This window comes from Rissa tridactyla, chromosome 3 (genome assembly GCF_028500815.1).
Source record: "Rissa tridactyla isolate bRisTri1 chromosome 3, bRisTri1.patW.cur.20221130, whole genome shotgun sequence".
NCBI lineage: Eukaryota > Metazoa > Chordata > Aves > Charadriiformes > Laridae > Rissa > Rissa tridactyla.
The window spans coordinates 99,793,867-99,809,389 of record NC_071468.1 but is presented as its reverse complement, the minus strand read 5'-3'; the positions used below and the strand labels follow the sequence as shown (position 1 = coordinate 99,809,389).

The 15,523-nt window shown below is 36.3% G+C and overlaps 1 protein-coding gene across 29 annotated transcripts in view; it reads right to left on the bottom strand.

Moving 5' to 3' along the window:
- The window catches only part of DST (dystonin), a 310,022-nt gene that overhangs the window by 37,662 nt on the left and 256,837 nt on the right, over positions 1–15,523 (bottom strand). For all 29 annotated transcript variants that reach the window (XM_054197080.1, XM_054197086.1, XM_054197084.1 and 26 more), the window contains 10 exons: positions 13,569–13,772; positions 10,508–10,739; positions 9,930–10,156; positions 9,106–9,228; positions 8,252–8,353; positions 6,036–6,137; positions 4,687–4,860; positions 3,699–3,854; positions 1,125–1,322; positions 494–622 (listed from right to left, as the gene is read on the bottom strand). In XM_054197080.1, coding sequence (XP_054053055.1) covers positions 494–622; positions 1,125–1,322; positions 3,699–3,854; positions 4,687–4,860; positions 6,036–6,137; positions 8,252–8,353; positions 9,106–9,228; positions 9,930–10,156; positions 10,508–10,739; positions 13,569–13,772 — 1,647 coding nt within the window. The remainder of the gene's footprint in view (positions 1–493; positions 623–1,124; positions 1,323–3,698; positions 3,855–4,686; positions 4,861–6,035; positions 6,138–8,251; positions 8,354–9,105; positions 9,229–9,929; positions 10,157–10,507; positions 10,740–13,568; positions 13,773–15,523) is intronic.

Here is a 15,523-nt window from a genome sequence, read left to right as displayed (position 1 = left end):
AGAGTCTCTATATGAGCCAGTAGTCCTCATTACATCTGTGCTAATGATGATTTTAATGTCAGCTTTGGTTAGATAAAGAATGAAGGATCAAGTCTCTTAATTCAAGGCCCAATGAATGTGGATCACTTTTAGATTCATCTTCCTATCTTAGAAAAAGCATAAATGTAGTTATGGGAACAGAGGAGAAAAGAAAAATAGGAATGACTGATAAAAATCTGTAAACGCTTCTCTGTTTTTCTTTCTGAGAACAAGGATGCAAAAGTTCTTTTATTTCTGTCTCAACACTATTAATGGTTCAGTTTTGGGCATCTCCCAAATGACTACTTTTCCTACATTGAAAATAACAGTGTTGTTTTGAAGGCTATTAAATTTTTTTAAGATACTGTACAGACATTGTGATATATAGAACATGCTCTGTATTTAACATAAGCACTCTTGAAAGATATTTAGTCCTGAAATGCAATTTGCAAAGCATTCTAATACTGATACTTACCATATGGGTGTTAAGCTGCTTTCTTGCTGTTTCTGGTACGCCTCCAACAGGTTTTGATGCCAACAGCTGACGTTCAGTGTCTGTCAGCCATTGCTGCATGTCTTCAACTTCACTGTGGAAACCTTGGGCCTAAATTATACCATATAATTTTAGAACTTACTTAAATGTTCTCCATTCTAATACTAGCTCAGATGCAGAAGTATACTGGCAGCAGATTTAATCAGATATTTCCAGTAATCAAAGGTAACGAAAGAGAAAAAAATCAAAGGAAAAAACCAACCCAAAATTTAAACCAGCTCAATCCAATCTAATGATAAAACCAAAACCCATGGAAATCTTGAAAGCAGGCTAAACGAGCAACTGCGAGAGCAATGTTTTCCCTGAATAATATACCCATACAGAAATTTCACCCTTTTAAAATATGTAGGCCAAAAGTTGAAGCCTCGATTCAGCACTATAGAAGACAGTGGCCAGCTGTGGAAGACAGAGCTGGGTTCAAACTTTCTCCAAATTCAGGAGTGTCTGCATTATGGTTTTGATTTAGGCCAACTTCTAATACACGTATCTATGTATTTCATGCAAAAAGACACTTTTTCTGAGCTATCTCTTTATTTGATCATTTCCTGTTCACCTGGATCAAGGCACTGTCCAGCTGCTGTTTCCTTTGTTCTGTTTTTTCCAACACGTTTTTCCAGCGCTGATTCAGAAGTTTCAACTTGCTCCGTAAATTACTTGCTTCTTCAACAGCACTTGATTCAATCAGGTCATTTCCTGCTTTCTTAACTGCTTCCACCGTAGACTGATGAGCTAAAACATCATTTTGTAGCACCTACAATTATAACACAGTATATATGTCTGGCCATGTTGATAAGTTATTGAATGAAGGCAACGACAGTGACTGAGCTAGTTCTAATCCACTGTCAAGGCAAGTTTAACATCAGCACAGGTATTAGCAATTAAAGCCAATCATTAAGGTCTCTTCAATCAAAAGCAGCAACAGACCATCCTGCCAAAATGCTACACTTTGTTTTTATATCTTGGAAAGAATAATATATTCCTCCTGAATACATATATTTCTTTCTGAAATGATGAAAAGTTTCTGGTACTGCTCATAAAGAATTATTTCTTCACTTTCCTTAATTTACTACATACTTTTCTTTAATAGGATTTTTCTTTGTTTTTGATGGTAAGGTGTCAAAACAAGTGTTGTATATAGTAGTGCCAATTGCTTGTGGAACAGTAGTATAAGGAGAGAGGAGGGAGAGCAATAAGAATACTATGTGCCTGCTGTGCCATACGATCCAACTGCCACGACATCTTTTCATGCATTTCAGGTCTACAACTCATTTCACATTATGTCAGGCTACCCGACATAATGCAGCACTTCAGCTGTGCTAAAAGTTGTATTACAACCATTCAATACTGACACCAAAAGACCTCTTCCATCTGGTCAAAAACCTGTTATCGCCAACCCTAAAATGCAATGTTATCATAAAACCCTCAAATGCAAAAACTACATTTGGGGAAAAGGATGCTGTTTTCAGAAATATTTTAAAAAGAAAAAAAAAAGATAATGCTTTAAAATACCAGAAATAAAGAACAGAAAGAGAATACGCAAAATAGTTGGGATGGGAATGGTACACCCCATCTAAGAAATTCAAGTTTATGACTGCTGTCTTCCATGGGGCCTGGTTCAAACTCACCTCCCTCAAAATGCTAGCATATGGAAGAAATATAAAGCTAAATACAAGGGAACTTTTAAACAAACTATACAGAGCACCTGATGAAACAGCAAGTCACAAGTAGCCCTTGTATACAAAATGTGCATCTCATTTGATTTAGTTCTTCTAAGCTAAGCACTGGAAGGTATTCGTTATTTTATTTTCCTAACAGGGCGAAAGAGAGGGATATTCACAGATATTTTCCCTTCCTTCCTGAGGAGGCTCACTAAGAACAAGGTCTATTCTTTCCAAAGTTATTCCAGAGATGGATGTTTTTCCAGGCTACCACAGGATGCACTACTGTGTGAACTTTCTAACCTATAAACTCTGTTTTACAAAAAGGAAGCAGATTTATTCATGTGTTTGATGAACTCCTTCAGCACTGAAGGTAGATGAAGTCACAAACGATGTCTGGATGCTTCTTCAGAGTAAAGCACTTCCGTTCGATAAGAATATAAAAGGTTCATGGAGTGGAAGCTGGATTTGTAATTTATTTTTTTTTAAGGGCCTGTTTGTAACAGTAGCTGCACTGGGCACGTAGATATTTTCTCTGCTCAAGTTCCAACTGACCACACAAAAGACTTCAGAAGCTGCGGAGCTGCATTACCACAAACAATGAAAATGCCTTAATTATCTGTGTACCGTCAATTTCAATCAATTCTCTCTAAATCCGAAATGGACTCTGAATACTTTTCATGTCATATGCAGGCCAAAAACTAAATGGCAGATTTAAAGGAAAAGAGAGGATTTATGAGGTTAGTTTGAAATCTTCAGGCCTAGAAACAATACATCATCATGGACAGCACACCGAGTCACACAAGGAGGTAGAGAAGATCTCTTGCTCCTGGGAGGTACTCTTCAAAGTAAAAGGCACAACAGAAGCATTCTTCCACAGGCTCCAAAGTCACAACAATCAGTAAAAATACTAGAAAAAAATTTTGAAACCCCCCTAAATTGTATGTAACAAGAGAAGAAGATGGGGGAATGGACACCTTTCTAAAGTTGGCTGAGATTTTCAGAGAAGCATTCTTCTTGTTAGTTGGATCCAATTGGGATAAAATTCTGCAGAATTCAAAACAACAAATCACTATTTTCTGAGAAGGGAGAAACAAGAACGAAAGATGTGTAATGGTCACATACGTTTTGTGAGACCTGGCTTAAACAGAACTAATCAAGGAGTTCATTGCTTCAGGAAGAGTAGCAGGTTCAATAACTTTTAAGTTCCCTGGGTCAAATTAAGGTGAATAAAAGTGGAGACTAAGGTGAGTTGCTCTGTTTGGCTAAAACCTATGTCACTTACATGGCATACGCAAGGAAGGAAAGAATATGGAGGATTAGGAGGAAAAATATTAGTTATTCCAAGCCAGCATTTCAGCTATAATCTCTAGAGAATTATTTATCAAGTGTTAAGTTTTACTACAAGACTCATCACTAAGATAAACATCAAAGGAACATTTCAGTTAATATTCATTATAATTACATACATGATGTTTGGCAAGTTCAATTTCAATAGCCTTGGGGTCTCCACCCACAGGTTTCTGTTCATTCAGCAAGTCTTCTGTATGCGTCAGCCACGTCAGTAACTCATCCAGGGCATGCTGGAACTGCCCCAAGGCTAACAAGGCACCTTCCAGCTTGTGCTATAGTAAAAATAAAATTAACAATAAAATGGTTTCACAATGCTATTGAATTGGCTTATATTACCATTAGTCACCATAATCGAGAGCAGAGTCCATGCATATGATATCATAAAACCCAGGGAGTAACAGTTATCCAACACAAGCAACAGCTTTATAGTTAAGAGCTGAGTTTGCAATTCCCCTGTAAAGCCTTACATGCCAGGCTTAAATTCCTAACCTTAAATTCCTAACCTAAACCCCATGTAACCAGAGCAGAGTTAAGCTCGAAGGTTCTCTCATCGGAGATACGACAGTAGTTTTTTATCACTTAAAACATAATTTCAATATAAATACAATTTGGGATCTTTAAAACCTTTTCTTTGTTGTGAAATGATTCGATTTCGGAAAAAAAAAATACACTTCAAATCACTGCATCTTTAAATCTCTCTTTCACTTTGATAATTTAAGGAAAGAGCACTGAAACAGTTAAGGATTAAGTTGTGTCTTTTTTTTTTTTTTTTTTTAAGTGCTCAGTTCAGCAGCTAATATTACTTTTGCACATATAAACATGGTTTCAACTGCTACTTAAGATGTCATCAAATAATCAAAATGAAATAATAATGATTCAACATGGCACTGCTGACAGAGGAAGTGACAAAAAATACTGCTAAGGGTTTAAAAACCACAAACGCAACTCAGTAAATTGTAAAATTCAAATTATATTATATATAGTTCTGTAATTTCCAAACCAAAAGGAATAAATGTGTACGTTGATGCAAACGTTATACATAATAAAAAGCTTTTCTCAAAAATCTAAGTCATGAATAAAGCCCCCACCTTCAAGTTTATTTACCTGTCTATTTATGATTTTTTCTTCTAGGCTGTCCCACAGTAGTTTGAGCTCTGAGAGAGGGTCTTGAACTGCGTGCTTGTCACTCTCCTCTGTTACCTTCTTCAGCAATAGTTCTGCCTGATGGTTCAGTCTTTCCATTTCTATCTGCTGCTGATAAGCTTCTGTCTTAAATTGCTATGGTAAATAGAAAAAGAATACACATAAACTTATCACAAGTAATGACCTTCTTGAATATAGCATAGTACAGCGGTATTTACAACACTAATGCATCACTGTCAACTTTCATACATTTGGGGGGTTGTCATCCAGGGTAAAAATGCTTGTAAGACACTGATCATCCAGACAGTCGCAGCAAACTGAAAATTGGCAACAGTGTCTTAATATTCTAGCAGATATTGCTAACTGTGACCACAGAATGATAAAGGTGCCTAATAGGAAAGTATTCTCCAATGATCTCCCTGGTCTGTAAAAAAGGCAGAACACATCTTGAGTCACTTCTAGCTATTGTGGTTGTGATAATACCATCCTTTAAACTTCAAATAGAATTGTTTCTCAAACGACCTGTAGGCAAATTTTCCTTAGTGGAACACCCTCTCTTATACATGCAACTGGGACAGCAGTCTGAATACAACTCGCATATGCGTGTTCTTCTGAACTACGTAAGATTATGGTTCATTTGAAGTTACATCATAAAATAGATAGATTAAACAACTTGCCCACAGCCAAAAACAGTACAAGTGAGCAATGAAACCAAGGACATTACCTGATCATTATACAACCCTGGTTTTTATATACAGCATAACAGCCTACCGACATCAGGAGCATACTCAAGTCACAGATCCACAAAGACAGGTTTCTGAAGGTCTACGTTAGCCTGAAATTTTGATTTTCAGCTTACTAATGTACTGGGAATGTTGTGATCTGTGTGCGCATTTAGATAAAGCCTATAATTGCAGAAGTGAAGCTGTGGAGGCATTCTTTCAGATCCTCAAGGAAGCTGTTCACGGTAGAAACCAGAACACATAAAAGTCATAGCAGAAGAACCCTGTACATAATAACCTCACAGCCTTTGAAAGGCAAGGAATGCTATTACAAGCATTTCTTGGCTATCAGAACATAGTCACAAAATAAAATGTAGTTTCACCAAAATTTGGAATAGATTCTAAAATGAAACACATTTTAAAATGAAAAGTTTGCAATGAAATATTATCTGAAATTTTCATACAGATTCTTTTTTACTAGAAATTGAAAATTGCTTTTTACTCCTGAAAAATACAGAAAAATCCTAAACACCACAGAAAAAATGCAGACAGATGAAAATATGAATGAAATAAATTGCTAGTTCATACCTTAAGTTCCTCAGTTTGCTGCTTCACTGTCTCCAGATCTGTTCCAACTGGGGACATAGATGCCAACTTGCTGCCAGCAATGTCTACCCAGTCAAATATTGCCTGAAAATCACAGTATGAAAATGAAGCATGAGCAGAGAAATAGTGTCATATTTCAAAGTTGTACTAAGTAAAATACCAGAATTTTTTACTCCAGAGAACAATATTGCTGTGCTCTTTGAAAAAAAAAACAAAACAGCTTTCTTCAGTGGAACCTAGGGTTTTTTGCAATACAAGGGATGAAGTATTAACTAAAGTATTCCACGTAATGGTTACGAGAATGTACATGCTGCAAGACTGAACTTCTATTAGCAGTAACATTCCGCCAGTACTATTCATGCTGACTAGTACTCTACTTGAGTAAAATCAGCAATTTTTATGAATACCCCGAAAGGTAAATACAAGACAAACTCTGTTCTGCAGTCCTTTGGAGCAAAGGTGGAAGGTGGTAGCTGAATAATAACACACTTTAAATGATGATCACAAAAAAACCTTCTTTTGAAGGATAATGTTATCTGTATAAGGAATATGGAACATGACCCATTCAGTACATATTAGATAGTGATGGGCGATAACTGAGCTTGACTGAATCTCCTTAGGATAAGGCAGTTGTAACTTTAAAAAGCAAATGAAGCCTCCCCAGTTCTGAGGCTTTGTGGGTACTTCTTTCACTCCTGATACAATGCAGAACAACCTCAAGAATACTCCAGTTACAGATTGGAGTAACAGATCCAAGAACACCTATATCACTCTGGGTAATTACATAAGGGAAAAAATACCTCTGCTAGGCCCCTTTTCCTCCTGCCTGTTATCTGTGATTCATTACGGAGAAAGGCTTAGGACGGCTTGTCAGAGCTGCTCACTGCTACACAGCTCCTTGAGAAAAGGAGAACTACCCCCCAACACGCTCAACAGGATGAGGCAGCTGTAGCTAACAATCTGCCCACAATACTTTTAATATTGTCTATTGAAATGAGCAGAAGGCAGCATTTAAATACAGTTCTTTTACAAAGTACCAAGCTTATAGGAGGTACAATGTGCAGCCACAGGAAATGCAAAGCACTTAAAGCAATGGCAACGCTCCTAATGTAACCCTACAAGTCAACCTCTGTGCAGTATGAAAATAAGAGAACTTGGAGAAAAATACATAGCCAGGGTGCACTGGAAAACAAGATGTTGCATTATTATTAGGATGTGTTCTGCTGCTTGATCTGCACTGAACACACAAGCAACTGCCCTCAGTGTCATGTGAAACTCTGTTTTTAAAGATTTAATGAACCAAGAAAGACAGTAATTCCACTGAGCAAAAAGATAGTTTCGCAAAATCTGACCATGGAAACTTTTCAAATGTTTCAACCTTCCAGCCATTCACTGACAAAAGACATGAGGCCTGCCACTCAGCTAAAACTTGCAAAGAATATGCAAAAATATTAAATAAAATACAGCACATATAGAGAAAAGATATCTTAAAAAACTGCTGGAAAATTTACCTATAGATTTTAAGGTGAATCATCTTCTAAAGTATTGTGACTGGATAAATTATACTAAGAATTAGTATAACGGTCCAGTATGTACATATTCTTAGTATAATTATGCTAATAATTAGTGTAATGGTCCAGTAACATTATGTTAATATTTTTTGCTTAAAATATTCAAAGTTAAATATTTGACTTATAAAAAAGGTGTAATTGAAAATTTTATTGAAAATTGAAATTCTTTCACTGTCCTTCACTCAAATACAGAAAATAGCAAGTGAGTATGCAGACCTGTATTCTGTTCCTTTCAGATCACGTAAACACGTCACAACTTCAACTCACCTATCATATGAAGTACTGAATACCACAAGAAAACGTGAGCAGGATTACTATAGATTTGTGTGGTACCAAAACCCCTCTGCTCTTATCAATTAACAAGGGGATATTAATTTTGAATCTATACATAGAGGAATATATGAACAACTACATGAAAAAAAAAAAAAAAACGCAAATAGGTCTATTCTTTAATGGAAGAAAAACCTCCAACCCAAGCAACCCCGAGAAAAAATATCTGCCTACTGAAGAAAATAGTTGCTATAATCAGTGATACATGTCATCTTCCCAATCACATAACGTTTTTTACTACAACCACATTAAATCCTATTGACTCAAGGTTGGGTTAGGTGTATCACACTGTCTTACCTGCAGTCCATCTTGGTATTGAACAGCTGCCTGCATAGCTTCAACAAGCTTATCTACCCGTTCTTTCCATGTTTTGTTTAAGGCATCCCAGGCAGAATTCAGCTGCAAATAGGTGCAATTTACTCCAATGGACAAAAGAATTTTACTGCTGTATAATGTGCATTCACTAATTATTCACTCATCAATAACACCAATAAACTAAGCATGAATAGTTCATATTAATTCCATGTTAAAACTCTTGTTCTCCTTATCACTGCATAGTTACTTTCCTTCAGAATACACTTGAGGTTCTGGATTACAAAAGCTGTAATATTCAATACTGATTAATGAATATTTTTATTAACATACGGATTACACTTAATATGAGAAACAGTATTATTAAATAATGTGGAATTGCATCATTATAAAAAAGGTAGCTTAAAAGAAAGCATACACTGCTGAACATTGGAGAAATTGTAAGTACTCTGTAGTCATCCAAACAGGATTGTCTCAGTTAAGATGTTGCACTTGGCATAAACCAGATACAGTTCAAATTTATTCTAGCATTACTGTTGCAAAAAGTAGCCATCTATTGCATTAATCAGTGATTATTTTTACAAAAAACCTTTCTGTCTTTTACAAAACTTTCAACCCATAAATCAATAAAATAAAATTGTCTGTACATTCTAAACTAATATGAGCCAAGATCCATTTACTTGAAAAGCAAACCTTACTTTATCATAAAAGCTTCAGAGGTATCTTACATTTGCCACAAAATTTTTATTTTCAAAATTTGTTGGGGGCAGGGAGGATATACCAATTTCAGTTGAACAAGCACCTAACGTAACAGATTTAAGCATCTGAATTTCCCATACCTCATCTATACTCTTGTTGACAATAGGCTTGTCAGGCTCTCCACAAGCAGCTCTGAGTTCTGAGCCAAGGCTCAGAACTGTTTCTAGTTCCTCTTGTAGTCCATCAATTTCTTCTTTAACAGCCTACAAAGAGAAAAAAATTCAATGCTGCTAATACTAAATTTAATAAACTATGTACAGCTTGTTTTCAAGATAGGACATGGCAGGATTCGGCCTTTGGTTTCTTTAAAGTCACTTGGACTTACCATCTGATGCTTAAAATACAAGCATCCCTTTTGCAGCGTCAGAGTGAAATCAACTGACATCAGTCTAAATTACAACAATGGTTTATGATGTCATTTTGCATGAGATGAAAAAAAATAAACAGGAAGTTTTCAATTAGATTTCTTTAATCAGAGTGTTTTCTTTTTTAGAGGTTATCATTCAACCTTCAAATCTTTAACTATCAGCATAAATAATTACAGGCTTAGAGCATAATATGTAGAGCATGATACATGCGTACACCTTTCATTTAGATGTTACGTATTACTCAGGGAATCTAAAGTATGTATAGCTTTTAAAATTCTCAGTGACGTGCTTATTATATACAAGTTTATAAACAGATATGCAAATATAATGACAGGCACATGTTGCATGCTCATTGCAATTAAGAACTGATACATGTTATTTACCACAGACTCTTGAGATATCATTATAGTATATTTCTCCACAATTATCCCTCTTGGTCTCTAAAAAAATATCCTCCTGTGGTATTTCATAGTAATTCTGTCTTTTCTCCGCATACTGTAAATAAACTTTAAGTCAACAAAATACTTTCTACTGACCTCAGCATCTTCTTGCTGTTGCTTGACTACAGATGGGTCAACTCCAGGTCCCTCCAGTTCTCCAACGAGCTCCTGAGTATCTTTAATAGTAGCTACAAGAGCCACATGATCATACCAGAACTTTGCAGCTAGTTCCATTACATCCAACAATTTGGCCTCCCTCTCCTCAGTCAAGGTCTGGATGTCTTCCCAAATGAGGACCATTTGGTCTAGTTTATCTTGAACAGCTAAACAACAGAGGAACTAGATTACTACCTTGGCAAACAATTCTTGGCCATAAATCTCTCTACAGTTCTACAGCAGAAACATATGGGTATGTTTTAAAATTCAGACTGTAAAATTGTTTCTTTACAGGACTCCTTATAATCTTAAGTGGAAACAACCAACATAACCTTAAAAAATAAAACAAAGGTCATATCCACAATGAATTATTTTAAACAAATACTTTACTTTTATAAATCTTCTCCAGCTTCTCCAGGAGAACACAATCCCCAGTTTAGTGGTCATCAGAAATGAAGATTTTTATATGCTGCAGCTTGCTGCATTTACACTACATGAAACTTTCCTTGATCTCTTACCTTTAGCAGATATATCCTTATCGGCTCCTTCTGAGCGAGCAATCATTTCCTTCCCTCTCTGTTTAAGCGTCTCATACACCGGCTGAAGTTTTTCCAGATCCACCGACACGTTCTTATTTTCACTGATTTGCTCTTTAATCTTCTCAACCTCTGCTGAGATTGAAGGTGGCTGCCTCAGACGTTCAACTATGCGTTTCAGACTCTCAAGAGTCGGATCTATCTTGTCATGAAACTGGTAGGGTGGTAAAGGACAGAAAGAAGTGCCAGAGAAATTAGAAAAAAAAAACAACTGAAAAATGGCATTTGAAATTCTCTTGGAAAAAAGTACTTTAAAATTAACATATTTAACATCTCTAGCCAACATATGTATGTGCCACTTGCAATACTGCCCTTCGTGGTTCTTCCCCTCTTTCAATATCTAAATTACAAAAATGACCTTGCAAAATGCTGCTTCCTCTTAGATTTAAGAATTTTACTATGAAGTCTGGTTTCAGTCCTGAGACATTCCATACATGTAGCAGAATCTACTTGCATTTAGTCCTGTGTAATTCATATAGTAGTTTGTACCTTATTTTGGAGAGCCATGACTTTCTGATTTCATGATTTTAGAAAGCTGTTTACCTTAGTAGTAAATGCATACTTTTTCATATCAGGACCAACATACTGGCATATAACCACTGATTAAGATTCAATATGTACGGTCATTCAAAAAGATGTTTGTTAGTGCCCAGCTGATGCTTGTTACTGCAGTAAAGGAACGTTACTTTCTGCAACTAAAAGCACACAACAGCGTGTGTTGACCCACATTTGACTGAGCCCAGGTAGGTGCCCAGAAACTCAATTACAGCTATGTAACATGGCTCACCTCTTGGTATAGGTCCAAAGAGCCTTTACCATATGCTTTTGGATCCCTAGAGACTCCTAAAAATATCTCACCACTTTGCCCCTTTCAAATTACAGAAATTAGTAAATTGTGGGTGCATTTAACGATCCCTCCAGGATCTACAAAAAGCACTCGACTACACTTGGGAAAGGTGCTAGAAAGAGCACAGCAAAACAAGATTACCTTATGTGAACAAATAGCTACATCCTTTCTATTCAAAGGAATACAGGCAATACAAATGTAATTACTTTTTCCCACCATACAACCCACTTCAAATCAGACACTGTGACTAATGTTATGGACTCAGTGTTTTTGTTAGAAGTGCAAATATCATGCAAGCCAGCAAAATGTGTTATGGAAGATAAGTAGCCTTCCCACGTTCAGGACTTCTGAAAAACTGATTGCAGCAACAAAACCTTACAAAAGTGGTAAAGACGGAAATTAAATTGGCAATATTCAGGTCTAATTTTAGGATATATATATATTAAATTTTAAAATTGTTGGTACATTCAGTGGGTTTCCTTGTACTTGTACTTCAATGAATGAGACAAGGTGTTTTAGAACTTAAAAGGAAGAAAATGCAAGTCATTACAACCTCTCATTCTGGCTCCATAGGTTATGTGGTGCCTTTGATACGTAATGCAATTTCATATAATTTAAAACCTGAAGAGTTAAATAATTATTCTTCCAGGACTGTCTAGACAAACGCTGACATAAACCATCATAGTGCAGAGCCCTAATAATATATATTTATGTATCTTGATAAAAAAAAGAGATTATATAAAATTATATTCTGGGCGTTACAATGTTTTGCTTTGACATCTGCATATACATTAACGTACAGAAAATGAACCTTAAAGTATTGCATAAATAATTAAGCATTTTCTCAACATCTGATTATACTCTAGCTGTTACCAAAGAATGCATTTTTATTCTTGCTTTCTGTACTTAGCCAGTACAACACGTTAATGTCTACCACATACAAAGCAGGGACTCAAATGCTAAGTAAATATCTTGATTTTCAAATGTGCAGCTCCATGAGCATTTACGATAAACAAAAACAGTGAATCTAAATAATCAGGCATCTTTCAGAGGTGTGAATAAGGAAGTTGTTTAGAATGACTAAAGTATAACACAATGTGTATACCAAGTTCAAAAGCAGGATAATATGTCACTTTTTCCCCTGAGCTTCTTAAACTCAGTCTGCAGGAGCTAGGAATATGACATGAAGTACAATGACCTATGACAAAAATTATTTAGAATGTAGACTTGATGAGAACTTTAAGATGTATTTCTTTATTTAGTATTTTAGACCTGAGCAGAATATAGCACTTAATTTCCAGTGAACAGAGAGAAGGGGTAGCTTCCTATAAAAGGCGCAGTACAGAACAAAATATTTTTATTCAGGTTTTCGTATGGGTTCACGTACAGTTACTGAGTTCTTTTCTGAATTTGGGGTTGAGTAAAAGAATTTCAGTTTGGGTTTAATGACAATTAACTCAATATTTTAAAGTTTCCAAAATGTGATACCTAGCATACTCTATCGAGGTTCACTGCATAGGCTGATGAATCCAAGATGCGCAGCTTTTATAGACTTGATCTGAATTCTATGCTCATGATGACATTTTGTGAGGTCTGATTTTGTTCGCATTACTTTTACGTAACAGTTCAAGCACATGTTACATTAAGTTCTTGTGGGTCTTGTGGGTCTGCAATAAAGACCAAACGCTACCGCTACCAAACTACCCTCTAGTTCCATTGGTAACGGACTGTAACTAAAGCTGCCAAGTTCAAGGTATGACTGTATTGAAATTAACTGATCAACAGTGACATCCATATGCAAAGGAAGCATCAGCTGGTAACAGACCAGCAAGAGACAACAGAATAACGTGAAAATAAAATCCCACATTTTTAGACCAAATGTTCCTTTTTTTACTTCAAAATTAAGAAGCAATACCATTTTTCAACTGCAGTAGTCTTAATACTTACTAATATATAAAATTATAAACCCTCAAGAAATAGAAAAATCAAGGCCATAAGCAGCGATATGAACATTCACAGGCCATTAGGTTGAAAAATACAGATAAAACAGAAGTTTAGTCTTGATATATACATGCAAGATGACAATGTCTGTGTATCTTTCCATTTGAATGAATCCGATTAAACTTAAATTGATACCTGGGTACATTGAGAAATGGCTTCATCCAGTACCAGTGCTCGCTTTTTGACATCTTCCTTAATTTTACTGTAAAGGGTGTCAGCTGCCACATATTTCTCTTGGATAGAAAAACCTTCTCCTGGGCTCAGCTCCAGCAACTGAGGCCCAGTTTTGTTCATCTTATCTATATGAGGCTTGTGCTCAGCGATCAGCTCACGCAGTTGCTATAACAAACGAAACAACTTATCAGTTTCTTATGCTTGCACCACCACATTACAGCTGTCCACACTTCTAACACATCCAGCTGGCAAGAAATTCCAAACAAACACCCTTCATCCTAATGTAAAGTGCAAATAATATCAAATAAAGTTAGTGATTGCTCTGCCAGTGATGGCTCCCGTTCCAAAGGGGAGCTATCCAGGCATTAAACATCACAATTAGAGACACACTGGAAAGGTCCATGCAATACTCTTGTAGGACATATGATTACAGGCAAAACATAAGATGCTAACTATGCATATGATCTTGGCAACAGACACTCCCCGTATTTAGCACCTATAATGACAGAAATGTCAACAATATTCCAGACATGTGCATAACACCACTGTATATATACTTTTCATGTTGGTATTTGTCACTTGCCTCAAACCCTTCCATTGAAGAACATCACAGAAAGAGGTACTGGCATTGCAAGAATATTAATCCAAATTATCCTTGCTTTAAGAAGAGGGAAGTAGCACAAGGAAGAGTCAAAGAAATCAGTGTAAAGGACAAAAGGACAAGGAAGACCGATTAGTAGAGACCATCAACCTAGTTTAGCAGTCTCCTCTCTGGACAAGACCCCTCTGTCTTCACAACAGCGCTATTTCTTAATTGACACAAAGTTTAGCAAGTAATTAATAAGTAAATTAAATTTGATCTCAGCTGTCTACTCCCTCTCATCATCCACGCCCTAAGTAAGTCAAAACCGTGCGTAAAACTTGTGGAAGTGAAAGGTCACAAGGTGTCTACCAACTTCCCTAAGGATTTTGGTTTTGTTTACTTGCACCCATAGATCTGACAAAAGGGAAAGGTTTTTTGTGGGAGTAGCCTGATCCATCCCTCCACTTTTATTCATTTTCTCAGCTCATTCCACCCTTTTCAGGAAAATCCCACTGTCTTGTGAGGCACTGTCCCTCCTGGTGCTGTGAACTCCGTGCATTTCTACCCTATAGTCCCTGTGCAGGAACATGAGAGGCACATGCCCTGTTCCACTCAGCTCAAAGTTTGTTTAAATTAATGAAGACACAGAAAAGGGCCTATATCAGTCTTAGTGTAAATAAATCCTCTTCTCTTCAACTAAGGTCCTTCCCTTAAAAAGACATCCTGATACTGGCTTGCTTACTTGCTCCTCCCCAGACAAGGAGAGGTTGAGAAGACTGAAAAGACAGTGACCATGACGCTCAACAGTCCTCTGATGACAAAATAGGAATGAAAACACAAATCCCCCTGACTCTAGCTCTTACTGAGAATGTAACTCTTTGTATACCTTGTAACAAGAAAAATAATGTTGATTAGCAGCGAAGAGGAAAAGGTGAAACTAAGAACAGTCTGAAATATTTTAGAAAATAATTTTGTGTGGTTTATTTTTGTGCACAAATAGATGATTTGACACCAGGCCAACAAGAGTGCACGTTTCTGGGTCCAAACCTTATGCTAGTGCTCTGCCCACAGCTCAGTTCAAACCAAACTGACTGCGTGCTACTCACACAGAATCAACTCTATGAATTCCATGACTTGGAATAAAGACAGTCATCAGTAAATACATCAGAACAGAAATGTAAGTGAATATAGAAAACGGTTTTCAATTCACATTCAGAAACTTTTTTTTTTTTTTTAATAGAACAATAAATTATTTGATCTTTTCCATGATCTACTATTGGGTAAACAATTCCAGTAAACAAGTATTCCAGATCAGATTACATGTTAAAATTGC